The following is a 15,626-nucleotide window of genomic DNA, read 5'->3' on the forward strand; positions in this document are numbered from 1 at the left end:
TCTGTTGAATTTGACGCTGCAAACTCTGGACCCAACTGCTAGACCATAGAGTATGACGGACAGACATATAGAGAGCATGCTGACGACCATTATTTTTCTAACAGGGATGCTGAAAACACCATTTTCATAAACATTTCAAAACAGATTTTTTTTTTTGCAGCTTAACAATACTATATTCCCTCTTTATACTTCATACAATCAAAAAGTAAAAAGTGTTACATTACTTCACGAAAACCTTATTATATTGCACAATTTCTTTTTTTTTATGTCAATACTGTCTGGTATAGTACACTCATAAATCTCTGAAATGTACAACAATATAATACATAATATATACATATGACAACAATCAGAAGCATTGCACGCTTTTAAATATCACAACATTTGTTACAGAGAAGAACTGCATCTTGCCACCAAGAGGGGTGGCAGACATAGCAATAGCTGCAGAATCATAGAGTTCAGGGCTGGGATGTGGTGACTTCATCATCTGTTTCTGTCGGAGACACGCGAATGGCTTGGTACCACTGGTTCGTCAAATCTGTCATCTGGCTCTTGCAGTCTTTCAGTTCCTGAAATTTAACAATTAAGTACAGTTTCTGATTAAGTTAAAGATAGCTCTACAGTTTCTTAGTATTAGAGAGTTTTCACAACCTATTGGTTCGCTAAATGGTTAACGCTATGTTGATGTCACTGATGAAAGAGCCAATTAGAGCCATTCACCTCACATTATTTCAATAGCAGACCCGCTATCTCTAGGCGAATAACGTGGTTGTGAACGGAGTTTACCGTAGGCCTAATTCGGTGTTAAAACATGGCATCTCGTTTGAGATTTCCTCTATGGATGATATTCATCTACTTAGAGCAGCTCAAGATGGATAAATTATTCATGCCGAAGTAAAAGAAGACTCAGGAAAGAATTTTTCGTTAAGATTTCAACAGACAAAAGTTGAGTTGTGAGTACTCCGCCAAGTGAAAAAGCTCTTTTAACTTGCTGTAACTGGGAAATCAGTAAAGATTTTGAGTAACGAACACTTTTAAAAGTAATTTCCATTCCTTCTCAACAGTTTTCTCACTTTGACCTCCCATCTAAGTAGAAAATAAGAAGTTTACCGCTTATCAACTTTTGAAGGTATAAATATCTATTCTGAACAAATCACATCAAAGAGTGTATTTTTTATTACTTTCCAAAAGATTTTCATTTCGATTTTTTTTCTATCCTTCCTTGGACATTGAGCTATCAATAAAAAAAATTACAATGCAATTGATTGACTATCATAGGAACTACGACATAATAAATGTTAAAGGAGCGGGAAATATTATATCGTCGCCTGAATACAAGAACTAGGTAACTCGAAATTTGCGTTTTTTAGTTACCTCTTTTATAGCATAGCAAAAATCGCACAAAATGTAATCCAGGATCTAGGTAACTGATCGAACGATACCAGCAACATCTATTTTCCAATATAACAAATAGGTAAAAGAAAACGAGACATATTCCTTAGTGCAATAAATAAGTAAATAGGCAATGTCACAAAATATAAAAAATCAAGTTACCTAGTTCTTGCATTCAGGTGACGATATGATGATTCTTTCCAAAGTTCTATGAACGTTAATATGTCATTACTGACGTCAACATAGCGTTAAAGTTTAGCGTACGACAAGGATGTAAAAACTATTATTTCTCCACTGTGAGCTCAAGTAATCCTTCTAACTTCGTGAGACCAGCTGGTTATTTTAATCCTGTGATTGTCACTATATGATACTTCCTCTTAAAACTTTTTAAACTCAAATTTTTCTAGATGTACAGATTTTAGAGACTTGCCCTTTATTCTAGCTGGCTTTCCTAAGACAGGTGCCATGTATGATCATTTCACTGAGCAACCAACAATGTACACAGAGTGAATAAAAAATATGAATCGGGACTCAGGTCTCCAACTAAGTATGGCGTGGGCACCGGCTATTAAATTTCTGGACGCCTAGACGACGGGCCGTCATCAGTGGAGGACACATAAGAACTCGTCCGTGGAGCCCATCGTGAGACCCACGGTCAATCAGCCGAGAAGCACAAAGCAAGACGACACGTCGGCCGTGTTTGCGCCGTGGTCCGCACTAATAAGAGCCAATCAGCGCACAGCTCCTCGGCTGACTCCTCCCTCTGGCACTATAAATTAAGGAGCTGGGTACCCTTAGATATCATTTAATCCTGAAGATGAGGAAGATGAACATCCTCGAAACGTCAGTGGATCACCAACTTATGACCTGGCTGGAAGCCCGAGAAAATTTTGAGTTCTCACGTCGGCAGGAAAGCTTCAGTAGTTACTTAAAAAAATATGGAGTCAAACTTTGAGTGCGAGTTTCTCACACCAAAACAAGAACATTAAACAAAAGCAGACTCAACAAGTATTTAAAACTAAACAAAACAGCTTCTCACCTGCTGTGTGAACCTTCTAGTGAAGAAGGGGATGAAGTACTTGATGTCATATTTGGCAAAACCCTTGATATGAGACTGAATGAAATTCACCTCCATCTCCTCTTCTGTATACTCTGACAAGTGCTCAGAATCAATAGTTTGACCCTGCAATAATAACAATATCAAACTGTATTTAAGTCAGTCATAAGTCACAGTTTTAGTGAACTCATGCCATCCAAAAATCTGAAACATTTCTTCTTTTGTTAAGAATAAGGATTTCTTTGATATACAGGCTATACACCATAGCTTCTCGAATAGCCCACACACTTTTTTTTGGAAATATACAAGTAAAAAGTACGGGTTAGCAGCTTATTCAAAATGAAGTTGGCAGCAATGACCGATTTTCCTCCCATGCAACGCCATTATCTTTTTTTTTTATTCAATGCAGTGGCACTTGACTAGTCATTGGCCGTACAATGGCGATAAGAACTAAAAGGAAAGAAAACGAAATAAAGTGAACAATGTCCGAGTGAAACTGTGAAGGAGTGGATGTCAGCACTGCTGCATTCTTTCTCTGGCCTACCAGTACCTATCCACAAAGCTGACAGATGAAAGTGCTGGACAAGTCTTAATGTGGTTTGAGTCCATGGTGTAGGAACATCCACAGAGCATGCAGTGGGGCTGGATAATGCACCAGGCGGTGGGGGTGATTAGCCAGGCAGTCATGACCTACTGTGGTGTGGAACGTCGCAGCAGCTTCTCTTCTGGGCCATTCGGGGAGAGTGGAGTTCAGTGCGTCCTTCCAGTGTTTATCTTTAATTTGGTCCTCCAAACTCTTATGGAAACATTGTCTCACTCGACTGCTTATACGAGGGGGATCCAGGAAATAACGACCGTTTTATTGTAATAATTAAAAAATATATATTTATTTGAAAAAACAAAGTCTGTTACATAACTGAAGCTTCCTTTACTTCTCTACATAATCACCACCTACATTTAAACATTTGTCGTATCTGTTCACTAGCTTTAGAATTCCCGTGTTATACTCCTCTGCCGCCAGTTCATTAAGCCAGGTGTTCACTGTATTCTTCAACTCTTCATCACTTCCAAAACGCGTACCATCCAGAAAGTCTTTCAGCTTAGTGAAAAGGTGAAAATAGCTAGGAGCAAGGTCTGGACTATAGGGCGGATGATCAAAGATTTCCCAACCAAATTGATCCAGCAATTCTCGAGTTGAAGCAGCAGTGTGCGGGCAGGCGTTGTCGTGAAGAAGCACAACTCCTCTCGAAAGCATTCCTCGCCTCTTGTTTTGGATGGCTCGCCGTAGTTTTCATAAAGTCTCACAATAACGATTTGCATTGATCGTAGTGCCTTTTGGCATGAAATCCAGCAAAAGAACATCTTTGCGATCCCAAAAGACGGTAGCCATGACTTTTTGTGTTGAAAGAGTCTGTTTGAATCTTCTCGGTTTCTTGGGTGATGAGGGATGATGCCACTGATGTGATTGGCGCTTGGTCTCTGGGGTGTTGTGAGACACCCAGGTCTCATCACCAGTCACAATTTGATCAAGAAAGGCGTCTCCATCTGTGTGATATCGCATCAAAAATGTCAATGCTGAGGCCATTCTCTGAGTTTTGTGTTGGTCACTCAGTTGCCGTGGAACCCATCGTGCACAGATTTTGTGGTAGCCAAGATGTTGCGACACAATTTCACCAAGCAAAGAACGAGAAATGTCAGGAAAGGCAATATGCAATTCGTCGAGTGATGTGCGCCTGTCTTGCAAGATTCTGTTGTTCACTTTAGTCTTCAGGTCTTCTGTGATGAGTGATGGGCGTCCGGGTCGAGTTTCATCGTGGACATTTGTTCGCCCATTGTTGAACATTTTGCACCATTTTCTCACATTTCTTTCATTCATTACAGTATCACCATACACTTCTTTCAATTGCCGGTAAATTTCTGCAGGTTTCAAATGTCGGGCACTCAAAAGTCGAATCACACTCCTCACCTCACAGTCGGCGGGATTATCAATCACGTCGTTCATTTTGAAGTAACACAAAATGCACAATGGCGACTTGTTGCAACCAGTACTCACAATATTATGAGAACACATGTTAAGGAAGCCAGTTGACCTTCAAACAAGGAAGGGGAGTCAGCTGCACGGCGGGTATGCGTGAACGGTAGTTATTTCCTGGATCCCCCTCGTATTTGTAGATGTTCTGTGGAATGGCAGCATGTTAGAATATGAAAGGGGGATATTATCTTTCCACGTGGATATTTAAATTAACATTGTTAAATGGCGTTTGGATTAGCTGTATATGTGTCAGAACCAAGTTCAAGTGTCATAAATGTATAGTCTGTGTTGCTTATATTTTCAATGGATCCGTGATGCATGGGCATGCATATTGTTTCCTCTTGTGAAAAAGTGTAGCATCTCCAATCAGCTCGACAGAACAGAGGACATTTGTGTGTGGAGCAAATGAGAGTGAAGAAACTGCTTGGATAACAATAATGGTGATAACGAAAACAATGCAGAATGAAGAAGTTAATAGTGACAGCAGGTATTTATTATAACAAATCACGTCGTATCATACAAAATAAACGTAGTTAATTTACTGACACATGCTATTAATGTTGCACGATTTCGTGTAAACACCTGATTAAACAATACAACACACATGTGTGTAAGATGGGTTTGAAATGCGTGCTGTTCCAGGATAAAATTTGTTTATTTTTTTTAATTGGCTATTTTACGATGCTTTATCAACTGCTATGGCTATCCAGCATCTGAGTGAGATGAAGGTGATAATGCAAAGTGTCAAGATATTATAACAATATCTGCTATAAGTTTCTCAGCTGAACCAGACAGATGCTGTGTGCATGTGTGGTGAAAAAGAGAGAGAGGAAGGGGAATGATAAAGAAAGAGAAAAGGAGGGGAGGGGAGAAATGTTGTTGTTGTTTTCTAATGCCAGGCGTTTGACAATAAAGTCATTTGACCTCTTGCACTCCAATATTTTTCAAAGATATTATCATGGCCAGCCACTGAAGCACAGATTTTTAGGTGTTCCGAATCCATTTCTTGGTTTGTGTTGCACAATGGACAGTTAGGGGACTGATATATTCCAATTCTATGCAGGTGTTTGGCCAAACAATCATGGCCTGTTGCCAATGTAAATGCAGCTACAGACGATTTTCGTGGTAAATCGGGAATTAACTGTGGATTTTGATGCAGAGAGTTCCATTTTTTCCCTTGAGAATGTGTTAACAAATTTTGTTTGTTGAAGTCTAAGTATGTAGATTTAATAAATCTCTTCACAGAGTAATACGTAGATTTAGTAACAGGTCTGTAAGTAGCAGTGCTGCCCTTCTTTGCTAAAGCATCCGCATTCTCGTTTCCCAGGATTTCACAATGAGATGGTATCCATTGGAATATAATTCTTTTATTGAGTGATATTAATTGAGAGAGCATTTTAGTTATTTCTGCTGTTTGAGATGAAAGTGTGTGTTTAGAGACTATTGATAGAATAGCTGCTTTGGAGTCTGACAATATAACTGCATTTTTAAATTTATTGATGTGGCAGAGAAGATTCCTGAGACTTTCACTTATTGCAATGATTTCTCCATCAAAACTGAGGGGAGAGAAATAAAATATATCTTACCCATTCTTTTGTTTTGCTAAGTGTGATTTCCTTTTCACGTCTTCTCCGGTGACTGTTTCCTTTTTTATCTGCCTGCAACAACTGATCATAACAAAAAAGTTGTTATACATATATCTACTGATCTATAAAGACTTAAGTGGGAGCTTTAAAAATCCAAATCCATGTTAAAATGGTACACTACAGCGTTACAAGATCAGATGAGTTTGCAACAACACATTAAATTGAAATGAAATAAAAGAAAATAATTAAAATAAATTAAATTTAATTATATTAATTTAATTAAGTTAAAATAAAATTAAAGTAAATTAAAATCAAATTAAATTAGAACATATTAAATTAAAATTAAATTACATTAAAATAAATTAAATCAAAATAAAACAAATAAAATAAAAATAAACTTAAATTATTATTATTATTATTATTATTATTATTATTATTATAAAATTAAATCAAATCCACTTTTATTTAATTTAATGAAAATAAAATTTAAATTTACATTAGATTAAAACAAAACAAACTGAACCAAATTTAATTAAAATAAATTTAAACAGCATATCATCATCACCATCATCATCATCATCATCATCATCATCATCATCATCATCATCATCATCATCATCATCATCATTATCAAGAGACACTGCAGGAGTCACAAAATGGGACCACAAAAGAAATGATTATATTCTAAAAAAAAACTCACAACCGAGCCAATACTACAAATTATATACAATCAAAGAAAAAACTGGGAAAATCATGTAAAGAACACGAATCCTGAAACAAATCCTGCAGTATGCTCCCTAAGGAAGAAGATCCATTGGTCGCCCAGCTAAGAGTTGGACTGATGTGAGACCGTAAGACCACCTGGGTCCAATACATTTTTTGGATGATGATGATGATGATTATTATTGTTGTTATTATTATTATTATTATTATTATTATTATTATTATTTCAGTACACAGAACTGTGATTTTACCTGCTTTGGTGACATTTGGTAACAGTTGGCAACATTGAAAAGACGCCCTTATTAGCTTTTTAAGGAATTAATCTTACTTGAACCCCACTATAAGTCATAGGGTCTATGTTTTTACTTCCCATCTTAAGGAAGATTGTTAAAACTGTTCACTGCTCTTCAAAAAAATCCATATTCCTCAAACCAAGTTTGAACCTGAGAACTTCAGAGCCAACAGCAAATACTGTATAAACATGAGGATGACTTGTTTAGGACCTAGATGCCATTCTCTCTGAAGACGCAAGGATCCTCCTTACCTTCATTATAGGCATGGTAGAGCCACCGAAGAGCAGTGTTGTGAACAGCACAATGATGAGGGTGGTAGTGACAATCACATGTCGCGTCTCATCACTGAACTGAAGATGGAGGGACAATGCATATGCAATAGCACCACGCAGACCTGAAACAAGACGTTCATTACAATGTCTGTATTTTTACTATTTTAGCTTTTTTAACAGATGATTCGGAAGTCTGATGTATTTACTTTTATTCTCCAAGATAAATTTTCTGCATGACTGACAGAAGTTGAGAAACACTTATAGTTAATCCTTTACTAAGTCCACAGAATACTTATTTTTCACATCTGATTACTTAAATTTCATAGCATTATCAGGACTCGAAATGTACTGGAGAAGAATGGAACAGCATTCGTGTATTTCAGGAACCCTTCTGTTCTGTTTCTTAAGAAATGACTATTGTCAGTTTCAGTTGCTAGAAATTGGAACTCGCTTCCGAGTGATATAAGGGGTTGTTGGACAATAACTTCATTTAGGTCAAAATTACATAAATTCTTACTTAACAGATTAATTGCTGATTAATATTTGTTACTTATAATGAAACTAACATCTGTCCATTCTTATTATTATTATCATTAATTTCTCTAAATAGATTTACAAAACCTCTAATGGCAATTACATTAATATTCTCATTATAGAAATAGAAATATATATATTCTCCCTGTAACATAGTCCTAGTAAGCTTATATTAAATTAATTTTCATCATTTTACTAGCTATCTCAAATATTAAATTAATTATAATTCATTGAATTAAATTAGCTCATAAATTAAGTTACTACTTTACCTTATAGATTGATCTAAATTTAAATAAATGTGTAGTGAAGAATATTGCTGGAGAACCTTTTAAGTGTAGTGTAAATATTTGTAATTTAAATTTATGTATTGTATTGATTAAGGCTGGTTGAGTGGAAGAGAAGGCCTTATGGCCTTAACTCTGCCAGCGAAAATAAAACATTATTATTATTATTATTATTGTCCGTTCTGGTTCAATTTTGTATTAATTAGATATGATAATTATTTCAATATAGTTTTAAGTAAGTTTCGATTAAATTGTTAAAAATAACGACAATGGCACATCAGTAGTGTTTCATTGTATTATATATAATTTGTTCGCGCGCACATACACACACACACGTACGCACGCACACATACCACGCCACCCCCCCCCCCTGCACCTACATATTTGTTGGCTGAATGAAGGGACTCCCGTTCGTGGTTTCCATCTGTGTAAATATGAAAAAGGGATGAAAATTTCCGAAGACTTGTGTCAGATTTTTATACTAATTTATTAACATATTTAATGCATATAGTGTGTTAGCTGAGAGACTGGAGGGAAAAAGACCTTTGGGGAGGCCGAGACGTAGATGGGAGTACAATATTAAAATGGATTTGAAGGAGGTAGGATATGATTATAGAGACTGGATTAATCTTGCACAAGATAGGGACCAATGGCGGGCTTATGTGAGGGTGGCAATGAACCTGCGGGTTCCTTAAATGCCATTTGTAAGTAAGTAATTTATTAACACGCACTGTATTCTTCACCCGACATAATTAGGAACATTAAATCCAGACGTTTGAGATGGGCAGGGCATGTAGCACTTATGGGCGAATCCAGAAATGCATACAGAGTTGGGAAACCGTAGGGAAAAAGACCTTTGGGGCAGCCGAGAAATAGATGGGAAGATAATATTAAAATGGATTTGAGGGAGGTAGGATATGATGATAAGAGATTTGATTAATCTTGCACAGGATAGGGACCAATGGCGGGCTTATGTGAGGGTGGCAATGAACCTGCGGGTTCCTTAAAAGCCATTTGTAAGTAAGTAAGTAATTTATTAACAAGCACTGTATTCTTCACCTGACATAATTAGGAACATTAAATCCAGACGTTTGAGATGGGCAGGGCATGTAGCACATATGGGCGAATCCAGAAATGCATATAGAGTGTTAGTTGGGAAACCGGAAGGAAAAAGACCTTTGGGGCAGCCAAGACATAGATGGGAAGATAATATTAAAGTGGATTTGAGGAAGGTGGGATATGATGATAGAGACTTGATTAATCTTTCACAGGATAGGGACCAATGGTGGGCTTATGTGAGTGCACCAATGAACCTGCGGGCTCCTTAAAAGCCATTTGTAAGTAATATTAATTTATTAACATAAAGTAGATTTTTCATGGTGATTCTCGGCATCATCTCACTGCTCATTAATCCCGTCATCATTATCAACACCACAGTGTCCACGAAAACAACAGAGTGTTCCAGTTCTTGAAAACGTCTATTTCGAATCTTGAACATCATAAAAATAAATCTCTGCTTATAAGTCTAGTAGATTCCATGCTGAAAATAACTATATTGCGGGGAAAAGATGCAATAACCCTCATATGACAGAAGTCGTATTTTAAGGTAAAAAAAAGGCAATACTAAAGGAAAAACTTGCAATAACGTGCTTTGAAAATTCCTTGCACATCATTACAAGACTTTTATTAGTGGGTCAAATAATTTAATTAGTGTGTACTAGAATATTCCAAAGTTAATTTTTTTTAAATAGCCTACTAACCACTGAACCACATGATGAACATCATCTTGCGTGTTATCTGGTGCTCTCGAAAACGGTTGCACAGGACAGCAAGAGGAAAGATGTTGCAGGCTCGTCCAACAAGACACAGCACAATGCTCCACACGACCAATGCAGGCTCAACACGGTGCTTGAAACTGAACAGAGCCAATCCCAAGTATGCAAACACACAAGTCTCTGCGATAAATGCCAGTGTACGCATTGTCTGCTGCATGGTGATCTGTGTCACCGTCGAGAGGTTAAAGTGGGTGTAATGCGACATCACAATGCCACAGAACAAGATCGCCATGATACCTGCAACAAAATAACATATATGCATACACAGGTAATCATGTAGTAAGCATCAGCCAGGCCATCTTCTTGCAATAGAGGTCCAGGGCACACATTACCAGATACCAAATACATACATATCGTCATTGTTCCTGCAATAACTCCTATGTGCCAAATATGAAATTTTTCAGTAGGAAGAGAAAACACATTTATTCTTCTATAGCAGTAGTGCATAGGAGACTGTGAATTCTTACATTTTCTAAACAAAGAAATATAATTACATATAGGAGATTTTATTATTTGCTGTATCACTATTTAAGTTATTTAATAGAGCAAAAATCTGAAAATCGATAAATATGTCACACAGGAGTTATTGCCGGAACAACGACGATATATTTTAATTAACTTTGAAACGTTTTCCTATAGGTAACTGACATACTGTCATCCTCTTCACACTCTAATGAGAAAATATGTGCTGTGGGATCTATTGCACCATTAAACTTTTCACTTTGCAGTTTGCACTTTCCACTGCAGTTTCTGTTCCACTATTACTTTTCAAAACTGGTTTGCAAAGTGAAAAGTGAAAACGAAAAGTACCCTATAAAAAACTTTTCAATTATATTATCACTTTTGTTCTAACACTACAAAAATTTTTTAAAGTGAAAAGTCTTATATTGAAAAGTGAATGGGATTTTTGCAAAGAACCAAGTCTCTTTGCCATTCAGATTAAACTGATTATATTCAGTAAGCCTATGTTTTAGCTTTGGATTCAAAATTATTTAGAGAAGAAATGTGATAAGCTGGGAAAACTCACTACTGTATTAAGTAATTCAACTGACGGAGAACCCAAAAAAGTGAATAAAAACAGGATAAATAGACATACTTAATGTAAGTTTGTCTCAGTTCTGTGAATGTTTTCGAATTATGCCAACTCAAGCAGATTAAAGTTCTTGAAAGAATTGGCCTATTCTAGAACCAAATACAATAAGTTCCTCTCTTTCATGTAAAGAACAATATATTACTCATAGTCTATGTCTTCTTTGGCTAGCAAATGGAGCTCAATAACATGAAGTTGCAATGGCTACTGATATGCAAAGACTTTGCAGAATAAAATGAGAAGTGCAAAACTGTATCCAATTCATGGAGGAGCAGAAAGACTTTACACTTTTCAAAAGCTGAAAAGTGAAAAGCGAAATGTTGCTAAGTTTAACAGAGGAATAAGCCCCTGGACGTCTGTTGTAGGGGATGGTGACCTGGTGTATTTTTTCTGTATTACATTTAGTTATTGCTTAATACGATTATAATCAAAATGTTTCATGTATCATATCAATGTTATAGTCAATGGTTTTAATATGCATAGGATGTGATGATGTATTATTGCAATTACAGTATTCAGTAGACCTGTTATTTCCATAATTTACTTCATTTGATGTATATTTCAATTGCCCTTAGTATTATTTTGTGTAATGTGGTCGAGAATTAAATTAAATTAATTTTAACTAAGATTTAAAAGCTGTACATTGAAAATTTATAAAACCAATCATGACTAACATAAGTAGCCTATTTCTGTTAAAGTGAAGAAAATTACAAACTAATTTAAAATTAGATTTATTAATTTAATGTAGGCTTATAATAGAACAATAAAACTTGCTAACACCTCCTTCACCAACCCATGGAGATGGAACAGAATCCATATTTGCTCCCAGTGACAGAGATCCTAGTTGCGGAACTTCGTTTTACTTCAAGGCAGTCAATGATGATGAGAGTTTCTGTCATATAATGATACTCAGTGCAGAAACAATCTGTAACACTCCTGGATTTTTGGGAGAATTGATGTAAAGCATGTGAGCTTTGTTGCCAGTGAACGAAGAACACATCAAACAATTTTAAGAAACGTTTATTCAAATTCTACTTTTTTTCCTTATCAGTTTGTTACTGTAGGCCAACAGATGATTCAGCTGTGGCGTCTCGGATTAGTGAGTCACCAGCTGTTTTATCGGACAAAAATGTTTGTCTTGGCCTCCCTAACCATCTGCCAAAGTTTGTGTACTAAGCTCTGGAGGAATGCCAAATCTGTATGGCTTTTATCTTACTGCCATATTTATGCCCCGAAAAGAAAGCGCTGAGTTTATAACATGAAAACTAAATTTACACGCACAAGCACACGTACAATAAATTGATGATGAACGATTACAAAATGCTAATAAAAGGACACTGTAAAGCTACTGGTCCAGATGGAATTCATATGGGGGGGAGGGGACTTGTTGAAATACAGAGATCTTCCACTCCATTAAAGGGTTTTTGGTAATTATTTATTATAGTGTTACCATATTAAGATACAAATATATTACATACTTGGGTTGTACTAGAGTCATATGCATCGTATACGAAAAAAATTTGAGTGCCGACGCCATTTCACACCAAAAATTGGGTCGAAAATTGCTGTGGGAGTGGCCGGCAGAGAGGTGCGAGCAGGCTGGATCTCTCGAGCAAGGTGAAAGGAAAAGTGGCAGGGAGGAAGAGCACATGCACCTCATTTTCATGCGTTTCTTTACTGATTCACAGAGAGGGGCCAAGTTTTCTTGAGGTCGAATCAGTGACAGGTTAGGTTAGGTTAGGTTAGGCTTTTGGTGTGACTTGGAAAAAAGGGCACATTCTTAGACAATTGTGAGTATATGCAAGTCATAGCAAAAGCCTAAACTAACCCAACCTAACCTGTCACTGATTCGACCAAAGAAAGTTTTCGTAAGGTCTAATCAGTATCAGGCTAGGTTAGGTTAGTTCAGACTTTTGGTAGCCTATTCCTTGAAAGAAAGGGTACATTCTTAGCTGTGAGTGTATGCAAGGCATAGAAAAAACCTAAACTAACCTAACCTGCCACTGATTCGACCTTACAAAAAGTTTTTTCTCTGTGATCAATAAGGAAACGCATGGAAATGAGATGTGCTGCTCCACATTGCTGCCTACCCTTTCCAACTCAACAGAGTGATCCCGAATGCCCATCTCTCTCTGCCGACCCCCAATTTCACAGAAATTTTCGACCCTTATTTTAGGTTTGAAATTTGCAATGGCACTCATTTTTTATGTCTTTACGATATCTATGACTCCTCTGGGATACAAGAATGCAAATACATATCTATCTTAACGTGGTAACGCTATAGTAAAGAAAAACAGAATATCTTAAGCCTATTTAATATGTACAGAAAATAAAACACAATTCCAGGAATTTAGGAGACAGCATAGCTAAAGTACGCCTAGCTAATATTTTTATTTAAAAAGGAAAATCTCAAATAAAAATGCAGACAACAATGCTTGGCCTGGAAAATCATAAATGATTTAGTTTAGCTGCATCAGGGGCGTATTTTGCGGGCTACCGAGGCTACCGGCGGTAGCCCAAGGAAATCACAAAAGAAAAAGTTTATAATATAACATAATGTAATAATTTTGTATTATTCGTTTTACCATAGTAATTAAAATTAAAGTAATTGTTAGATATATTTTGTGTAATAATAGGGTCAGCGGTAGCCCAAACCCTTTAACCAGTATACGCCACTGAGCTGCATGTAATGGTAGATCTCCAGTGGGCCTATCCCTCATGTGCATGAAGAAGCCTATGCATGAAAGTTGTGCAAAAAGAAATATAAAGGCCCACTGACATAAAATAGGCAAAGTATTAAGCAACATTAAAAATATACACACAAAATTTACTCACCTGACAAATGAATTCCCTCTGCAAGCGCATAGGGTGCATATGTGAACACCAACATTATTCCAAATTCGAGGGACGGATTCTTCCTCAAGTCCACGTGTTTCAGCAGTAATGCACTTGCTAATGCAAAGACAACACCAATTCCGGCAGATGCAAAAAACATTAAACAAAACCTATTGAAGCCTGTAAACAACGCTTCTGATGATGACTTCGCTGGACCACTGGATTCCAAAATAGACGTTGTAAGCACAATTGCGACAGCATCATTCAAAATACTTTCTCCGAAAACTAACATATTCAGAACTGGATCTACATCCATTGCATGGAATATGGCTACAGTTGCAACAGGATCTACAGCTGATATCAAAGATCCAAATGCAAAGCTCTCAACAAAGCTCAACTGATAGGCAACTTTAGCTAATCCTAAAACATACACACCTGCACCGATAACCAAAGCTGATATGGTTGTGCCTATAATTGCAAACACTAATATTGATCCTATGTTCTGGAAGAAGTTTCCTTTATGAAGATTGTAACCTGATTCAAAAATAATTGGAGGCAACAGGACCAAAAAGAACGCTGTTGGTGAAAAGGCTTCTTCTTTCCTCCAATTAGCGATATTCTGATTTGACATAAGATTAAGTATAAGACCGATGAGTCCACCTAAGAAAACTATCGCTATACTTTCTGGTAAATACTGAAAGTTTTTCTGTAACATGAAATGGATGAGCAAGATGCCCAAGGCCAAAACACAGAGTACAAAGAAAATTGACATAGAACTGTTGTGTTCATCCTCAGCAGAACCCTTATCTGGTAACACAGGTTCTGCTGGAGAAGACGTTGTTGATGTAATGTTTGTGACATTTACTGTTGAAGATTCTGTAGTTGAAGAAAGTGTTGATATAGTGCTGTTTGGATCAAGTGATGCTGGTTTCACTGTGGAACTAGTAACTTTGTCATCAGTTTTCGATATTTTATCCACTGGCTCATTTTTATCTATCCTTTTATTTTTGGAATTGTCGACACCGTTTCCTGCACTTGATCTTTTAAATCTCTTTCCATATGTATTAGAATGATGTTCAAAATAATGTTTGTCATAAGGAAATGCATTTTCTTGTAAAAACTCTCTTTCTACAACACTTTTATCCCATGTTACTACATCATTAACATTATTCTGTGGATTAATATGAGAGATGTAATCTGATACCTCGGTTAAACATGACGCAAATTGTCCTTCAATTACCAAACACATTAAACAAAAATATAAATTATTAGTTGAAAGCATTTTCTCTATACGGAAATCAGCACAAATCTTCATGTTTAAAAAAACACACGTTGATGTAAATAAAAAATTAAAATGTAGAAAAACAACTTTCACAGCACTATTAATAAATTAAATTTGTTACAAATTCTACCACACTCAAATGCGTCATTACACATATGATTTCAACTGATGGATGATTTAATCTATAGCGCCCTCTATTAGCAGAAGAGTTCTAGAATGATAAAACCACGTGACAGTCAAAGACAAACAATAAAAATATTTCACTCCGCATATATGCAGAAAATCGTTATGTTTTTATCGTCATACAGTCACGAAAATGAAATAGCATGTGTTTCTTATAAGTATTTAAAACTTAAAATACCTGAATTCCTTTCGATTCCGAAAATTTTAAATACATACATGAACTTGTGA

General features: G+C 36.4%; 1 protein-coding gene across 1 annotated transcript; it reads right to left on the reverse strand.

The window, feature by feature from the left end:
• Positions 1-219: 219 nt before the first annotated feature.
• Positions 220-15,474, reverse strand: Nhe1 (Na[+]/H[+] hydrogen exchanger 1). Its single transcript, XM_069813066.1, has 6 exons — positions 13,934-15,474; positions 9,934-10,245; positions 7,335-7,477; positions 6,068-6,148; positions 2,432-2,575; positions 220-569 (listed from the first exon to the last, which is right to left on the reverse strand). Exons 1-6 carry the CDS (start codon positions 15,246-15,248, stop codon positions 459-461), a joined length of 2,106 nt encoding a protein of 701 aa, XP_069669167.1. The 5' UTR covers positions 15,249-15,474; the 3' UTR covers positions 220-458.
• Positions 15,475-15,626: the final 152 nt, after the last annotated feature.

The sequence above is a fragment of the Periplaneta americana genome, chromosome 2 (genome assembly GCF_040183065.1).
Source record: "Periplaneta americana isolate PAMFEO1 chromosome 2, P.americana_PAMFEO1_priV1, whole genome shotgun sequence".
Classification (NCBI taxonomy): Eukaryota; Metazoa; Arthropoda; class Insecta; order Blattodea; family Blattidae; genus Periplaneta; species Periplaneta americana.

Coding starts and splice junctions, on each gene's coding strand:
- Nhe1 (XM_069813066.1), bottom strand. CDS start 15,248: ATGAAGATTTGTGCTGATTTCCGTATAGAGAAAATGCTTTCAACTAAT. Junction 7,478..9,933: donor GTTCATCATGTGGTTCAGTG/GTTAGTAGGCTA, acceptor GTCTTGTTTCAG/GTCTGCGTGGTGCTATTGCA. Junction 2,576..6,067: donor TTAGCAAAACAAAAGAATGG/GTAAGATATATT, acceptor TTATTATTGCAG/GGTCAAACTATTGATTCTGA.